Consider the following 17,655-nt stretch of genomic DNA (forward strand, 5'->3'; position numbering starts at 1 on the left):
TAAAATCCATTGCCAGCTTTCTCCTCTGCAGCATTGAGACCCAGGCCAGATGGAGAAAGATCCTCTTGCATCTGTGAAGGTGATGGGACCTTCAGAACAGGGACTGACCCCACTGGAGGGCATTTCCACCATGAACTGCCCTTGTTCCTCTCTGTCTCTGCACACAGCACATGGGGCAAAAGAAAGGCAGGACCAGGGCCTGTGTGCTTCAGGGCCCAAGTTTTCTGCCATTTTATTTCCACAAAGAAAAGACACATGGATAAGGTGAAGAAGCCAGACTGTTTATTCATGGAAGGCCAAGTGGAGGGATAACCTGGGAGCAGGCGAAGGGGATGGGCAGGACCCAAGGGCTGGATCTGTCCTGCTGGCAGCAAAAGGCCAGGAGCCACCCAGCCTTCCGTGTACCCTCAGCTGTGCCCAGGATCAGCTCTGCTCAGAGCTCCAGCAGCACAGAAAGCTGGTGCTCAGGAGAGGTCTTCTCCTCCATGTCCTCCAGAGCTGTTCTTGGAGCACTGTTAGTCTGAATCCGAAAGAAGACTTTCTCTCTGCAGCTCTTAGGACAAGCAGGGTTTGAGCCACCAGGTTTGATAAGGAGCAGCTGGTGTTGTCCTTTATGCATTGAAGGGCTGGAACAGAGCCGAGGTCAGAGCCCAGATCTGTGGGGACCTCAGGAACCCCTTCTGCCAGGGCCACCCCACCCAGCTCTTCCCATGGCCAGGAGGGAGCAGGGGCTAATGGATCAGCCAGAAGGTGCTAGCCACGAATACCCCACGTGCCCCTGAAATCTCTCTCTGCTCTGCCCACACCGCCCCTCGTCCGTGCAGGGATCACATATCCCTGCCCAGGGTCTTTCCTCCTCCCTGCCAGTCCCCGCTGACACCCCGCTGCCCTCACTCACCCTCATAGATGACCTGGAGCTTCTTCTGCTGTCCCCTCATGTGCTGTGAACCCTAGGCACACACAGTCCGTCACAAATCCTGCTAGCCCCAGCAGCATTCTTCCCCTTGTCAGGGCTCAGGCTGGGGCGTTCCCCGAGCGTAACACCCAAGGGCAGGGGGTGGGAGAGGGTGGCAGGGAGCCCCGTGGGCGCCCTGGCCCTGCATCGGGCAGTCGGGGCTCCACAGCCACTGGGCCGATTCCTGCTGCCGGTGGCACAGCCCGGGCTGGGGCCAAGCTGCAGTGGGGCAGGGACGGACCGCCGGGGGCTTGTGGCTCACCAATGAACCTGACGGCCGCCTCTCGGATGGACTCCTGTGGGCTGTCCAGGTACAGCAGGCACTGCTGCAGGTACTCGTCTGCTCTGCTGCTGTACTCTGTCAGCTGGAGAGAGCACAAGGGGACGGAGGGAAGGGTTGGTGCAGACTCTTCCCCCTGCACCCAGGACTGGACTCCCCTGCCAGGACACCCACGACGCCCAGCCAGCAGCCGGCTGGTGCCGGGGTTTGGAGGGAGCAGAGGGCTGGCTGCTCCCCGGGGAGCTGCGGTGCCACCCTGGCGCCAAAGCCCAGCTGGTCTGGGGCTCCGTCAGCAGCCCCAGACTCAGGGAGGGAGAGGAGCCCGTGGGGCCACATGCCCGAGGGAAAGCAGCGTGTGTGGGGTGCAGGCTGGCAGCGATGGGGTTTTGAATTTTCAGAACTTGGTTCAAAGTTACATTCACCATTTTACAAGAGAACAGATCACTAGAGCTGCTGGCAAGTATACTGCACGTTTTATATATGAAAGAAATGAACTAAAAGCAAAATTTTCACAATCAAGGCATACAAATGACATAGGGAAAATAATTTCTAGAAAGGAAACTTATCTCAATAATTTATGATGCTAGCTAACTGCCACAGAAGTCAATGAAAGCCCAAGTCCTTTATAAAATTTTAACAGGAAAACACAAATATTTCCACATGTAAACAAGTAACTCTGCTATTGGTAGTGCTATATCCCCCAGGATCGTGTAATGCACAGCCTACAGTAAAGTTAGGTAATGCAAAGCAGCAAGAAAAGAGCAGTAACCTTTCTGATAACACCTCATCACAGTTTTCCCTGTAAAACTATTCCATTTTCATCTACAAAGACAAGCAGAGCAGCAGCTCCAGTAAACAACGCATGCATATGCTGGCCTCCTCAGTCAGTAAGCTGCACCTCAATCAGCTGCATCCCAAAGTAGAAACATTCCCCACGTATAACAGCGCTTCATATCCCTCTACTGAAGCAAACACCAAAACACACAAAACGGTCTTGTCTTGTCTTCACCATCTTGGACCAACATGTTTTCACAGCACACATGGACTGGAACATGCTATTGTGCACAGAGGCAGGCCTGCACGCAGGCTTTGGTTTCTAGCCAGGGAACAGATGGCTGCATTTCCGCTGGTCAAGGTGACTCACCTGGGCAGTGTTCTTCAGCAGAAATTCTTTCTCCATCTACCTAACTACTCATCTGGAGACCTCATGTGGCACTCATGTAAGCATCCATGTATTCTGCCTGACAGCCCTCAGACTAGCTGCAAGTCATGGTAAAGTGTATGGGCTATGATAGCCATTGCCATCAAAAGAAAAATACCTAAACCTTCAAAATCAAACATCTTGGGAGACCGTTCCTAGACACTGGGGATGAAGACAGATACAATGCTTTGCAAGGTAAATAAATGCCATTTGCAGTGGTTTCGCTTCCATTGGTAATGCATCCAATTATACCACACAAAATGCCGCAAGATTCAGCTGCTATTTTAGACAAAAAGCAGAAAGAGCAACTTCACCATAGCAAGCATCACAATGTTTAAAGCTGGCAACAATCTCTTCTCCATTTCAAAATGCAAACACCTGCAAACAGATGTTTGAAAAAATTAAATTAATTGCAATGCTCCAAGTATACAAATTATCACTAAAGAAACAAGCAAGGATTGCACACAGGGCTTTTGGAAACACTTTCAGGATGAATTAAGTCTCTCCCATGCAGGGTTCTAACAGTTGAGCTTCTGCACTGCCGCACAGTTCCAGGTAGAGCAGGAAGAAGTCCACGCTGTTCATGTGGAGTCTGAGATGTGGGTGCATGGTTGGACCAAAGGCTGTCTTTCCTGCAGGAGATGATGATTAAATACATTGTATTCTGGCATGCCAGCATTACAGACCTCAGCAGGTCTGACAGACAGACCAACCATGCAAGTAGCAAGCTAGATCTGGCTACTACACAAAGGAAAGGGAAGGGAGATTGATTCATTAACACAAGCGATTAACAGCTAAAGGAAACCCATGAACAGGTCCCTTTGAGTGAAATTGAAAAGCAAAGTGATTTTGGCAGCAGCAGCAGAACTCGTGGAATTAGAAGTGCTTTTTAACAGCAGCTGACAAGGACTAATTGCTTCCATTGAACATCAGGGGAGATGAGGAAAAGGGGAGCTTGGGTAACATGGGAGTCCTGCCAGGAGATAAACAGTCGTCTTAATGTTTTACCATCACCTTGCAACAAGCAAAAAGGACTTCTTTATCAAAAAAGAAAAAAAAATCCTAGTAACTCCTGCTGAGACATTGACACTCCAGTGGATCAGTTACTGTTTGCTTGGTGGTTACTGCTATCTCAGAGAAATAATTCTTGATGAATTGGTACCTGCGTGAGCAAAAGAAAAAATTTTAGAGTAGAGCTCCTAGCCCACCTCAACGTTTTGCTTTCATCCTCGTGACATCAGCTCGGAAAATTAGATGTCTTGTGCAACACTGGGGATCAAGGAGCTCTTTGCGGCACCCATCTAGAAAATGGTGTCTTAGCAGAGTAGCAGAGATACTAGTTGTCAAGAAGTGAAAGCAAAACAAATACCTGCATGCAAAGTACCTGGAATGGCCAATCCAGCATCTCATACTGAAGATGGTCAGCACAGATACAAGCACTCCCTTTCAGATGAGATAGTACAATACACACATCTGCTTCCTGTGAGACACTAACCTCTCTGTTTACACCATGACGTTAGTACTATGGACTGCCAAGGCTCAGCTTCAGAGTCAGGACAGCTCACATGCAAAACAGTTTGATCACAACCAGGATGCCATCTAGATAGTTTACCAGGCATAAACATTTTTTCAAGGCACTGATTATATATAATTAGAGGTTGTTTCCACAAGCTCCATCATAAACAGGTGTCTTCTGTCCCAGGCTAGCTAACCATAATTCATTCACTCCTTTCTACAGATTATGTTGTTAAGACTTGCAAATCCTCTTGTCACTGTTCTGAACACTCTCCAGCCACTCCGTTGTCTTCCTTGAAGCTTAGTGCTAACACTGGACACTGTACCCAACAGAGGATTCATTGCACTATAAGCAGCAGGCGGATTGCTTCATATGTCTCACAGACAACAAAATACTAGCTATTTAATATTCCATTTCAGACACTTTTCTACAGAACTGCTGTTTCATCAGATTTCCCCCCATTTTGTGCCTGTGTAGCCAGTAATTCCCAGGTAACTGTAAAATTTGCATTTGTTCTTACGGAATTGCAACATATTTTTTTCAGCCACCTTTCAGCTACCTTTGATCTCAGCAAGTGCTGTTTTGAGCAGGGTTGGACTAGATGACCTCTAGAGTTCCATTATTCTACAGCCTATTCTCTAGGTGACTTGGAGTTTACTGCATCCAAGAAAATACCCAGGAACTGGCGATCCTTCTAGATTTTATTAGGTGGTTGCAAGTCATTCATAGCTAAACCAAGCTTCAGGTCAAGTGAATATGAAGTTAGCCCTGAAAAATGGTGAGACAACTGATTCAGGAACATTTCGCACAAGTGTAAGTTATCTTGCAGAAAAATCCTCTATGGCAGAAGGAGCCAGGCTCTAATGTTCAGGCTGATCAAGTTGTTCCAGATTATCCTTGTCAACAGCTACACTTCTTAACCTGCTGTCTTTAAAGACGACAGGCGTTGTCTGAGTCCATCAATATTCTGCCTGGCTTTCACATCCCACTGGTACCTGTGTCTTCAACACAGTTCTTCCACAGAACTTGATGAAAAAGAACACAAGGGTCATGACCAGACACTGAACTGCAGCTCTGGAGACTTCAGGTCAACACTTCACTCTGCAGTTCATCGTAAAGGACACAGGAAGGCTATAGTAATCTGCCATAACACCCCACTTTGACAATGGGAACATAAACCTTATTCCTACCCACAGTTCTATCTTCTCTATTTGGTTTTTATGTTCTTCAGAGTTAAAATGAACCAACTGTAAACGACCCAGCACAGCAGCTCCTAATTTACCAGAGGACCTCAAGCACAAAGACAACTAAAATAACTTTGGCTTATTCACAGTTTTTCAAAGGCAAGGGAGCAAAATAAGATATTTTAAACCCTGCCAAAAATTTTTAGAAACACCAGATGGAAAATTATATTTTTCAGAAAAAACAAATGAGGGGAGAATTTAGCTCTTATTTCTTTTCCAACATTATACAACACCAATACAACCATCAATAATTAATACTAAGTCTTCTTCCAGAGACATACCAATTTAACATTACAGATGCTGAAAACTTATTCAAGTCAGAGAATGGATTAAAAGAGGGCTTACCCTGCTCAGGTAGCTGCTCTTGGATTTCAGCTGCATTCATTTGATTTTGCTGGAAATCTCTTTCAGCAGGCCTTTCAAATCAGAGAGCTTAAGAATTAAAAAAAAATAAAAGAAGCTTTGTATACGTAAAGTCAACCTAACTCATTCCAACATATGATCGCAGCTTGGGATGAAGGGAAAGGAAGAGAACAAAACAAGCAAGCAGTAGTAAGTACCTTAAAATACCCTAGAACATACATGCCCTAGAAAATACCATACAACATAAGCAACAACAGGCATAAAACCCCTTATCTGAACTCCTGCCTCCCTGGCTACCCTGTGGATGCCAGCCACTACTTTGAAAGTAATAACTGACTGCTTTTTGTATTCAGTAGTCACACTGTGGTGGCAAATGAAGCAGTGTTAATATTGCTTTTCACAGGAAAGCAATGCTATAAGTAATACGAGTAAGAAGTGATTGTCTCTCCAAATATCATATCAAATGCAACAGTGCTTGAAAGGGTACTCCCAATTACAGTTTTCATCAATGCAATTAATGCAGTGAGCCCTAATGCATATGTATTCTACCTAGTTAACAAGCAGGCATCATGACAGCTACAAGCTCCCATCTATACTCCATCTCTTTGTGCTCCTTCAAAGTAGAGATTGCAGATCAGTGGAGTTTCTTGGAGCATTGATTCTGACACGTGGAGCTGCCTTCAAACCCTCCCTGTGCCATAACTGAAGTCGTTATTCCTCGGGACATCCGCATCAAGTTTAAAGAAAAGTTTACTCCATGATCAAGGCTCGTGCCTGGGACTTAGTTACATCCTCAGACTTGTTTTTAGGACATCATCTCAAATGAGAGCCAGTGAGATATCCCTGGGGTGCCTTGCTCTCAAGGGCACTACTCCTAAGCACTGGCCTCACTACATTTCTGTTATTAAAGCTGAAGGCATGAATAGACAGAACAGCTTGCTGTAAGGTATTCCCTCAGAGAATATGAGGTAGCATTTAGGTATTACTTTTCAGTAGAGAATTAACGTTATCATATTGTTTTCAGTTTTAAGAGGAGCATCACTAGACATATACTTTGTTGCTCACCATTTCCATCTCAGTCTTGAAAGCAAGCCATTATTTTGTAAACTAAATTATTTGACAGCAATCAAAAGAAGCATTTTGAAGTATATGTGGGCCTTTTCACCCTTCGACTTTTAAAAAGTCTGTTCTTCACACCAAAGCAACTCTCCACTTCAGAGGAAAAATACATAATTCAATCAAGCCCTCAAAAAATACCCATTATGAAAGTCTTTTCAGTATCACAGTCATAAAAAGTATACTTGTATGACAATTCTGATAATTATGTTCTCTTTAGTACATTGGTAGTTTTACATTGCTTCATCACAGGATGTTTCTGTGAATCAGATAAGAATTCATCATTTTAATTGTAATTAAAGGTCTTCCTACCCTGAAATACGTATGGAGCATTCTTTGTTTACCTAGCAGATGTTGCCTGTGCTATCTGAAGCACCACCAGGCTTTCCACAATATATCCCAACTGCCACTTCATTTTATAAGCAGAGGTTAAACAAACAAAAAAGTAGGATTAATTACCTCATGCCTTCAGCACTAGAGGCTAAACTTGACAGAATAAGTGTTTGAGAAGGGCATACTTTAAGTGTGTAATGCCCCTTCTTCCCATCGGTGTTCCATGCGCCTGTTACTCAGCAGGATATTGTAGTTTTATAAGATAGAAGTTATTTTTATTTCTATTCCATTCAATAAGGAATACTGAGAAACACTTCTCTAATGCTAAGCAAGCATCTTTCTGCTTCATTTTCCAGCAAAATATGAAGCTACATATGGAATCAAAGGTGCAAAGGAGCACATTAAAAAAGCCCAATTAAAACGGAGTCCTGGCAGTAGTAACTGCACACGACTCTCGGTGATGCTCATTTTCCTTGTGGACCACTACCTGCTTTACTAGACAGAAGCACATCCCCTAGAACAGTCTGAAACATAAGTACCTTTGCATCCAGTTGTCTAAATCGATGCACCATCCTGAAAACAGAAAGAGGGCAAAGAGGAGAAGTCTGAGTCCAGGTATTAGACAAGATTTGGCCAACCCTCCTCCCCCCTTTGCAAAACTGTGCAGTACTGCTTTGCAGAAGTCTATCTGGAGCTAGGAGATCTAGTCCTCGTGTTTGGCCAAAGACTGGAGCTAAGGCAACTACAGAGTCTGAAGTTGTCAGAAGACTGCCCTCTTTTCGTGTAGTCAGAGGTCAGTTACAAAACAGATTGCAGATGCCCCTGCTTGGGAACACCAGTCTTTCAACTTTCCAAGAAGGCAGGGCTACAGGTGGTTTGGCATTGTTTTTATTACAAGTATATTAACTAACATATGAATTACTCTTTCTGCTGCGCTATTCCATTTTCCTTGTCATGACACTTCTGCTTCCAATATAAAAGCTATTTTTTTGTATTTGTTTGTCTTCTTACCCAATGCTGAGTGCCTCTGGGTGGTCTTAACATAAACACTTACTTGTGGACAGCAATGTCCACAGCAGGAGCAGAGGGGCATGGAAGAATCTGGTCTTTCCTATCCATTCTTATCAGCTCTTCCCTTACATTTGACTTAGGGAAGCTAGCTACAAAATTACGCCATCATACATAACAGGTTACTGTTGCTGTTTTCTATCTTTATATTTATTTTTCCTTTTATACTATTACTCTGAAAACACTGAGATGGGTCCCAAAGATAAAATGTCATGATCTGGCAGTCAAAGAAGAGTAGTCCAAGTCACCAGCCTTCAAATAACGTCATTCCAAATAGCATCTTCCCCTCTCCAGAGGTCTTTCCTACTCATGCTATTAAGTACAGACCTCCATATACATTGATGCCATGGGAATGCTTGATATTCCAGGTCTAACACTAAATATTCTCTGCTAACTGCATAACGTTACAAAACTAGTCAGGTATAACACTGCTTTCCACGATGAGAGCTCAAAACACTATAGGAAGACAACATTTTCTCTTCTGGTGGTAAAATAGAAAGAGTCAAGTACAGAAAGGTGAAATCATTTGAGAAATACTGTGACAGACATTTGGAACAAATGTGTTTAATACATCTACCCTGCTACTGTGTGCATAATATGCCATTATAACCCTTGCAATATTGCCATTAGCATTTTACCAGCCCAATCAATTTTTTCTGAAGACAGTCTGCAGCAGCTGACAGAAAAGCCATCATTCTACTTAAAAAGAAAAGGCACATTTATGCTGAGTTTATTTATCTATTCACTAGTTTGCAAACATTTAGAGCTGCTAAAAACTTGCCTTCACTAAAAATATTCAACAGAAAGTTAAGAGAGTGAAGACAAAGAAGGGCAGACGTACTCTTCTGATGAATCATTTGCTTTGGTATTGATTTTGACAAGGTAATTTTCCTTCATGACAGCTTCCCATGCCAGAATTTCATTGTCCTCATTTTTTGAGCCTGGAAAAGGTATGTGAAGAAAAACAACAAGACTAGATTCAGTTAATTTGTCTTTCCAATGCTAAGATGCAAAAAGGCTGGGTTAGTGCTTGCATTCAGAGGCTAATAATTCCCTTCTCCACATCCAGAGCATTCGCAGCCCCACTTCCCACCTGTGACACAGCTCTGATAAACACGACATTAATGCATTTTCCTGTATGCTCCTGGCAATCAGAGTTGGTTAAAAGCAGAAAATATGAACAAAAACCCCAAAAAGCTCCAGAAGTCTTTCTGGAATTTTTTGAGTCTTTGTTAATGAGGGTGCTTTGTGAAATGGCAGCTGCTTCAACAGGCATAGGACATTCCAGAAAGTTCCTATCTGGGTTTAAGCTTTCCATTTGTTTCTACATTATCCCATATTGGATCATTAAGAGTAACACGTGTTAAGCACCATGTTGTATGATTTATCATTGAACTAAAACATTTCAAAATGATGAAGCATTGCCTTCTCTAAAAAGCATCTCCTGTTGATGCTGTAAATTAGAGACTGACACAGAGCAAACCACTTTGAGGCATCAAAGTCCTCCAGGCTAATACTTCTGCATTTTATTCTGTTCCAACAGGACATCACAAACCACATGGGTTTTGATTAAAAAAAGTTAGCAGAGACAAAAGAAGCCTATAGCTGGCAAATGACTGAAGTCGCGTTGCCTCCACTCAGTGCTCCTCTGACCTCACACAGCGTCAGTTGTTCTCCCAGATACCAACAGTCATTTAAGGACCTGAATCCCAACCATTTCTGTAAGAGTTAAGTGGGGAAGCCAGGATTTTGCAATAGTCAATACATTAGCGTGCATTCTCCATGCAGTTCTCAGTTCCTGCCACCAGCTCAACCACAATGATATGCTGGCTCTAATTAATTCTTCCATTTGCTTTGCGAACTGCAGCATCAACTGTGCATCACTTGGGCAGAAATATCTGCAGTTAAACAACCTCCCCAGCAGAGAAACCAGTGATTTGGACAGCCAAAACGATTTAGTCAGTGCTAAGGAATTTTATACCCCAAAGCAGTCATCTTTCTCCTACGCTAATAACAAATCCAGCCTGTGCTGCAGGGCAACAGTCAGGTTGCTGATGGATGGGAATAATTCTGTCAATTAACTTAACTTATCCTCTCTCATCTGCTTCTGAATGGCACTTAAAAAAGAGAGAAAACACTCCATTTGTTGAGGGAAAAAAGCTTATTAAAACAATTCGTATCTGTGCTCTCTGACAGAGTAAATAAGGGGGAAATAGCTAGAGAATTGGCTCAGCCACTCCTGCATGTTGAGGCAGGTTGCCCATTTGGCCATGCCCAGAGGGCCAGGAGACTCTGCATTCTCTTTCAGTCACTCAGCAGCAGGCAGAAGAGCCTCTAAAGATGATTGTGCTCTACTAGGCTACCCTAGCAGCTACTAGTTGTATTAGCCGGGAGATTGTACAGAAGGACAAAAAGAAATGCAATGCCAGAAGACAGAGTGGTAAGCAGAGACTAAGACCACCCCTTGTACAATTTACCTAAACATTCAGAGCATGCAAGATCAGGGATCTCTGCCACTTGGGAGCAGTGCAGGAGGGATGCTTTATCAGATGCTAATGACAAAGGGGATGGTTTACATTTTTCACGCAGACCATGAAGATGACTTTCAGCTGCTGCAGGCTCTGGATGAATTTGTTCAGTGCTCTAACACAAAAAAAAAATCTTTCAAAGCTAGGAAAAAGCATAGGCAGCCCTAAACTGATAGGATTAATTTGAAGACTTAATTGGTTTACATACATGAGGTAATTCTGCCTCGAAACGGCTTGGTCAAGAAAGCACTGGATAACTCTGCACAGTACTCAAGCGGAGCAGGTCTCATGGTAGAACACAACAGCTCTCTAACCAGACCAAAACCAAAGCTATTGGAGGATGGGGATCACAACAATGCTCAATTGGAGTTTTAGCATAAGGAGTTAGCAATATAATTCCCCATATCCCAGAGAGCGTGCACCTTGAGTACTGAAGGAAGATTATGGCTGAGAAGCAGCCAGGGGCTTTGATTTGACTCTTATCGAAGAGATTTCCAGAAACACAGTGGTTTTGTATTTGATGGAGAACATGAATGAGCTGCTCCTCATTTCCAGTACAAGTATCTCCTCCAAGGTCTACATTGCCCTTGAAAATTTTCCAAAACACTAACTGCCTGGTTTAAGCACAGAATGCCATGGAAAAGTTGCAATGCACCTGCCACAGAGCTGACTTCTAGGTGGTAAGGAATAATCCTACTCACAACAAATAGATGGCTCTTTACTTTCTTTCTTACAGCAGCATTTGAAACATTTCCTCATGACCATGAATATGTAGGCAAAGATGACAAAAGGGAAGGGAATAGTCAAGCGACTGCAGTATTCTTGGACCAAGAAGTAACGCTGGAACTTCCACACTTGGTCATTGTTCTCTTGTACTGATCCAACAGTGTAACTAACAGGCAAAGAAAGAGAAAACACATACAGCATTAGTTATTCACCAAAGAACTCCATCTCAGAGCCAAGTAACACAGCATTTCTCTTTATTATACCACAGCATGTTTTTGTAAAGTCATCCTGGAGCTGGTAGTTTTTACTGAGTAGGAGGTTAGTGAGTTTGTTCTCCTTTTTAGAGAGAAATTTGAAAATGGGAGTAACAAAGACAGTAGGGAAAAAACCCTGAAGTTACAAATAAACTGGAAAGAATAGAAACAGGGAGAAAATACTCCATATACTTTCACTGCCTTAGCTCTAGGCAATTTTCTTCCAGCCTAGACACATGAGAACAGGATGCTGCTTTGCAAGATACTGTGTCTCATTAATTCATCAGCTAACTTCTTTCTAAGCAAAAAAAAAAAACAAACCCTAAAAATAGAACATTTACAAAAAATGAAAAGCTCCTGAGATTTTTAGCAGAGGCATTAAGAATGTTCCAGGCATGGAGCAAACCTACTGTACTAAGCACTGTACGAACCCAGCAAAGTAACAACCAGAAGAGCAAACAGCTCACAGACTGCCTGACCTTTCATTGCTGACATTAAATGGCAGATGGATGTTTCCAAAATGTCTGTGTTGAGATCCTAAAGGACCCTTATATGAGGTAAGCTAAAACCTTCAGCTAGTGGAAATTATCTGTTGTTTTAGAAGATAAACACAATCCTGAATTTCAGAAGTATCTAAAATGTAATGTTCATCCTTTTCAGCGAATGCATACTGGATTCAAAGAAAAAGTTGGATTCTCTGTTGTTAAAATTAATATATAATTGTAATTAAAACATATAAAGATACTGATTGTACTGGTGTCTAATAGATATCAACATTATTAAAGATTGACAAATACTATGTACACACTGGTCTTAGGAATAGCCGTCACAGATTCACACATTTCTAACTGTATCAAGAAAAAAACATCTGGGACTGCTGTTGGCCCACAGGGCTTCCTGAGGCTCAGTACAATGCAGCACTCCTGCTTGATCAAATCATTCAGTCTATTGTTAAAATGAACTATGCAAAGCTCTGAGAGTGTCATTAGAGAATTCACACTGGGTCCTTCCACAAAATAAACTGAACTGGCAAAAACTAGGTTTTTACCGGCATAACTGTATAAACCAGAACTTTTACCATTAGGTGCTGTTAAAATAAGTGTTGTAACGAATATCAAAGACTTCTAGGGTAGAGCTGGCTTACTGCTGTACTTTCCTTTATTAATGTGAATTGCTTTCACCCTTTCTAGGGAGTATAAGCATTGTCTTTTGTCCTCAGGTCCTGTGCAGGTTAGGAAAACACATGTACAATAAATAGACATGCTGCACCAGTCCTAGCTGCCTTGCCAAAAGTCACATTTCTGACTGTCTTTGGAGCCCAGGTCAGCAGGGGAAGAAAGGTTAAGAGCGGAGGGGAGTGCAGATCCCACAGCTAAGGGGTTCTCAACTCATCACACTAATACATCTTATCTCAGGCCAGGAAAAATTGGCACCGGCATTCAGAAGGGAGATCTTCTTGAGGCAAACCAAGATCCTTAGCAGTTCCTATAAATGCTCTTTTTGCCAAAGCAAATTCCTGCCAAGTCTGTCACTGCCAAAGTACCATCAAAACAAGCAAAAATAAACATAGCGGACCTCAAGAACGATGCCCAGGGGTTCTAAGTATTTTTGTTATGCTGTGAGGGAGTGTAAAGCAGAAAAGAAGCAGGGCTGTGAAGGAGAACAGAGCCACAGCACCAATCCAACTGTATTCACAAGTCCGAAGTGAGACAGGAGGGCAACACACTCCTGAAGTCTGATATGAAGGACTTCCCATTATTAACTCAAGTCTGTGTCAGAGCTTGCAGTGTAAACAACAAAGATTTCTGGAAGAAGCTGAGGAAACTTTTCCCTGCTCTTGCTGGTCCCAATGCAGTCAAAATATATTTGATAATGTGCACAACAGCCACCATTTTTTTTTTGGCAATTCAGTGCTGGCTATGTGATAAGGTCAGCAGATACCAGCACCACATTTCAGGTGTCTGATCCATCTGCATGGTGTAACACTTCACAAGATGCCAGAATAGGCCTCCTGACTGGTAGACCCACAGACAGATAAATTACCATATAAAAACAGAGATGATGGCATTTTTCAAGACAAAGTCCTTTTGTATGTCCCAAAGAGATGCAGCCCATCGCCTGTGGTATAAGTCAGAACAATAAATAGCAGGTCCACCAGAGCAGTAATACACCCATCATCACCACACAGCAGTTCTGGTTAATAAAACCATAGTGTCATAAAAAGATTGTGATAACAATTCATTTATTCAGCCTAGCAAGGTCAGTTGTGCAGCAGCTTATACTTGGTAAAGCACTGATCCAGCTATCACCCCCTGTGTGAACCACAGGGGTTTATACTAAGCCCACTGTGCAAAGGACACCTAGAGAAGTAGTAAAAGGACAGGCAGCAATCCATCCCCAGGACATTGTACCCATTTTGCTGTGAGAAATGCTGAGTAACCTTGCCTTTGTTCATCTTCCCACACCACATCCTTAACTTGAGAGGTCTGTTTCAACCTGGGAACCCTGTCCAGACTACTCCCAGCAATTCCTCTGCAAAAGACACAGGCAGAGTCCAAGGCCTGGCTTCATGCCATTTTCCAGGACTTTATTCCCTTTCTCAGAGGGATATTGATACAGGGATCACAAGCAAGTGATCGATCCTTTATTACGTACCCAAACATGGCCACGAGCAGGTTCACAAGAAGGATGTTAGTTGAAAGCATGTAAATGCAGACAAGGGGAATGGTAATCCACTCTGGGAAGCGGGGTTGGTTGTTGGCATCCAGCTCCACGCACAAGGGCTTGGACTCATTCCCAGAAAAGGTGCAGCGGTCAAAGTTGTAGGTGGTACCTCAGAGGGTGAGAGAGGAGAGCAAACAGTGAGCCCTGTCCCCCAGCCCCAGGTACTGCCACTGAGCACAATACGTGTGGCCTCCTCCTTCCCCGTCTCCCCATCAGACATAAAATCTTGCCTTGCTGCTTGGAGGAAAGGGGTCAACACAGGACTGGACAACCACTGAAAGGACAGAGAGAGGTTCCCACAGAAAATAGGTACCATCAACATCGTCAGGGTACTGGCCAAACATAGCCAGGTATGGCTCATAGATGACAGATCGAAATATCCACTCCCAGCGGTGCTCATTCTTCCTCAGGATACCTTGCCTGGCCACACCAAAGGCCACCATCCACACAGCAAAGAGGAAGAGGAAGAAGAAGACATCTATCATCTGAAAAAGGACAACAAGCAAACGCATCAGTGCCCCACTGCACGCCTGTCGCAAGCCACACATGCCTTTTTTCTCCCTGATTTGATATCTGGGTGGAGAACAAATATTAGAAAAGCCTACACAGTTAGCACCACTTCAATGCATATTTTCAGATCACTGCTCCATAAATTTACAGTCACCAGCACACACACATGCAAATAATTGACCATTCCCACTCAGGGAACTTCAAAAATGTTTACACAAGCAGAAAACCAAGGGACATTTCAGAATACAGGATATCCCCCTGGCATCAGACAGGGTCCACCCACAAAAGCCAGATTCACATATAAAGACTATTTATGCAACAACTGTAGCTGCAGACCCTGCAGCCCAGTATCAGGTGAAAGCAGCCACAATTCCAAAAATGCCACCCTGGATGGCTTCAAACCAGCATTTATAGTCCAGATACTCTGGTTAACAGTTTCATGAATTTCTGGCTCTTACCAATATACAGATAACTGAAGACTGGCAGTATCCCAGCTGAGCTTTCCCATTTGTTGCAGATCCGCCTCCACCAAGATCTGCCCTTCCACTAGCCCCAAGCATCTTTACTATTAAACTTAATCAAAAACTCATCCCTTTTGAAGAAGGCTAAACAAGAGAAAGATGTACAGGAAACAATCCTCTGTTGTTGCTTCCATATCATAAGGCACTCTAGGTCCAGGTGATCTCTAGACTTCAGCTTTGTAGCAGTGGTACAAGGCAAAATAAATACTTTCTGGGTAAGCTGCAGGCCACGCTATTACTTTTATTGTCACCATACAGCTGTTTTTTAAATCCCATATATGCCAATCCTTTGCTATGGCACAAGGCAACCCAACCACTGCAGAAATGCAGAAAGACAGGGAAAACCTCTCCTAAGGACATCTAGCAATACTCACTTCACGTGCCTTTGAGTGCCATTCCACAAATGCTCCCCATGTTGAGTGCACTTCAGATCTCTTTTCTTTGGAGTTTATGTGCGTGTGTGCAGAGGTATCACTGGGAGGAAGATTCAAGCAGTCATACTCCAGCTCTCCAATGCTCCTCATTCCCATACCTACAGCAAGCCATATCTGTATTACATGGAACCCCGCTCTCTTCCTGTTACCTTTCCCAGTCTGCTAGCAAACATTGCCTCCAGCTACAAAGGGCAGAATCAGCCAGGCCACTCCATGAGAGGCTCCTCACCACATGCTTCTCCAATTACTTGTGTGATGGATGCAGTGGAAGACAGAAATCCTCCTCCTATACCATTTATCATCATTGTCACGTTTGGGGAATGCTCATGTGAGCAACAAGAGTGATGGAATATACCACTGAAAAACAGGAAACAAATTTCCTCCCTGTGCAGCGGGAGGGAAAGAGGCCCTGCTCTTAATTAGGTCCTATTTAAATCTTAATTAATCCTGTTTAGCAGATTTAAGAGAAGGAGAGAACAGTGGTGATCTTCACTCTTGAGGAAAAACAAGGCATCACATAATTTATTTAGACTCTCTTGAATATCTGCCAGAATCTTACCATCCTCTGCAGCATAATAATTTTGGGTCCTAGATTCCTGCTAACTGTGAAAATATGGATCAGCCTCAGAGTAAAAACTATGTAGTCCAAACAGAAAATGACTCTCCCAGAATACCAAGAGCTTTCATCAGATGAGTGAAGCCTGATGGAGACAGTAAAAGAAAATGAAGAGAAGTGTTGGGTGAAGCATGCAGAAGTCAGGTAAAAATACAATGAAACACTGAAATGCAGAGTGGCAAGTGAGTAACTGGAAAACAGAGCACAGCTATCCTGGGCCCCATGCCCTCTCCCACCCACTCCCATCTGATGACAGGTGATAGAACTGGTTAATGCACACCTTGTTTACACCCTTCCTATCTTAGCTACATCATCGCTGTGTCTCCTCTTCCTCTCTAAAACTGTTAAGAGCAAGGAAATTTTGTACCTTTAGCTATTCCCACAGCCCTCCAAAAACATCAGTGCAATGACCGCTCTGCTGCACTGAGGCAACAAGAACTAAGTTACAGTTGACTGAACAATTACACTGTAAAATGTGTTTCCATCATTTCTTTGTCATGGTTGTTAACTCACCCATTCCTGTAAAACAGCTTATGTGAGCTAATGACATTCTGTTAGACTATTGTAGGTACAATTACGGCCCCCTTAAATACAACACACTAAACCTCAAAGAGTCCAGATTACCATACTAAATAGTCAAAAACAGGAGCCAGGGAAAATCCCAAAGAACTTCTGACTCTCTGAGATATTGGCCATCTTACCCTGCAACTTTGTCTGATATGCTCTATACAGCCAGTCTTGAAGGCATTGTCATGAAACCTAAGCCCATTTCAAACACCATCTTCTAAACATGCTCGTACTAACCTAAGCATTAAGAAGGGCTGCCCTGCTGGCCCAAAAAGATCTGAGTTTGGGAAAGCCACCTTTGATTTCAGGGATAGACTCAACTTCCATTAAACAAAAAAGAGAAAATATTGCATGCAGATGTTCCCCCAATCACTTTATTTTATTTCTTTATTTGCTTTTAAAGATTTAGTGGAAGTATTGGGGCCTTCATAAAGAACAGGGAGTTTCATGAACACGTCATTTCCCAAAATCTCATTACACATTGTAGTAAAAACCCAGAAAGGAAGCAAAGCCATAACATGGCCACAAGAAAAGATACTACTCACCTGAACACAATCCCTGCTATGAAGTAGAAGATTGCTAGTGTATCCATAACATTCCACAGATCTGAGAAATACTTACTGCCATTCATGTACCACTGGAAAAGAAAAAGAGCAGAACGTAACCACCACACATGCTTTTGATCAAAGATGCAGATTT

The 17,655-nt window shown here is 43.2% G+C and overlaps 1 protein-coding gene across 1 annotated transcript in view; it reads right to left on the minus strand.

Moving 5' to 3' along the window:
• Positions 1-2,575: 2,575 nt before the first annotated feature.
• TRPM8 (transient receptor potential cation channel subfamily M member 8) overlaps positions 2,576-17,655 on the minus strand; it is a 53,306-nt gene continuing 38,226 nt past the window's right edge. Inside the window, exons 18-27 of the mRNA XM_009462351.2 lie at positions 17,502-17,593; positions 16,333-16,474; positions 14,622-14,793; positions 14,240-14,417; positions 11,306-11,496; positions 8,918-9,017; positions 7,548-7,581; positions 5,542-5,628; positions 3,451-3,598; positions 2,576-3,068 (exon numbers count right to left, since the gene is read on the minus strand). Of these exons, the coding sequence (XP_009460626.2) occupies positions 5,578-5,628; positions 7,548-7,581; positions 8,918-9,017; positions 11,306-11,496; positions 14,240-14,417; positions 14,622-14,793; positions 16,333-16,474; positions 17,502-17,593 (960 nt within the window). The 3' untranslated portion in view covers positions 2,576-3,068; positions 3,451-3,598; positions 5,542-5,577. The remainder of the gene's footprint in view (positions 3,069-3,450; positions 3,599-5,541; positions 5,629-7,547; positions 7,582-8,917; positions 9,018-11,305; positions 11,497-14,239; positions 14,418-14,621; positions 14,794-16,332; positions 16,475-17,501; positions 17,594-17,655) is intronic.

The sequence above is a fragment of the Nipponia nippon genome, unplaced genomic scaffold (genome assembly GCF_047370975.1).
Source record: "Nipponia nippon isolate SJK-2023a ecotype South Korea unplaced genomic scaffold, ASM4737097v1 scaffold_5, whole genome shotgun sequence".
Classification (NCBI taxonomy): domain Eukaryota; kingdom Metazoa; phylum Chordata; class Aves; order Pelecaniformes; family Threskiornithidae; genus Nipponia; species Nipponia nippon.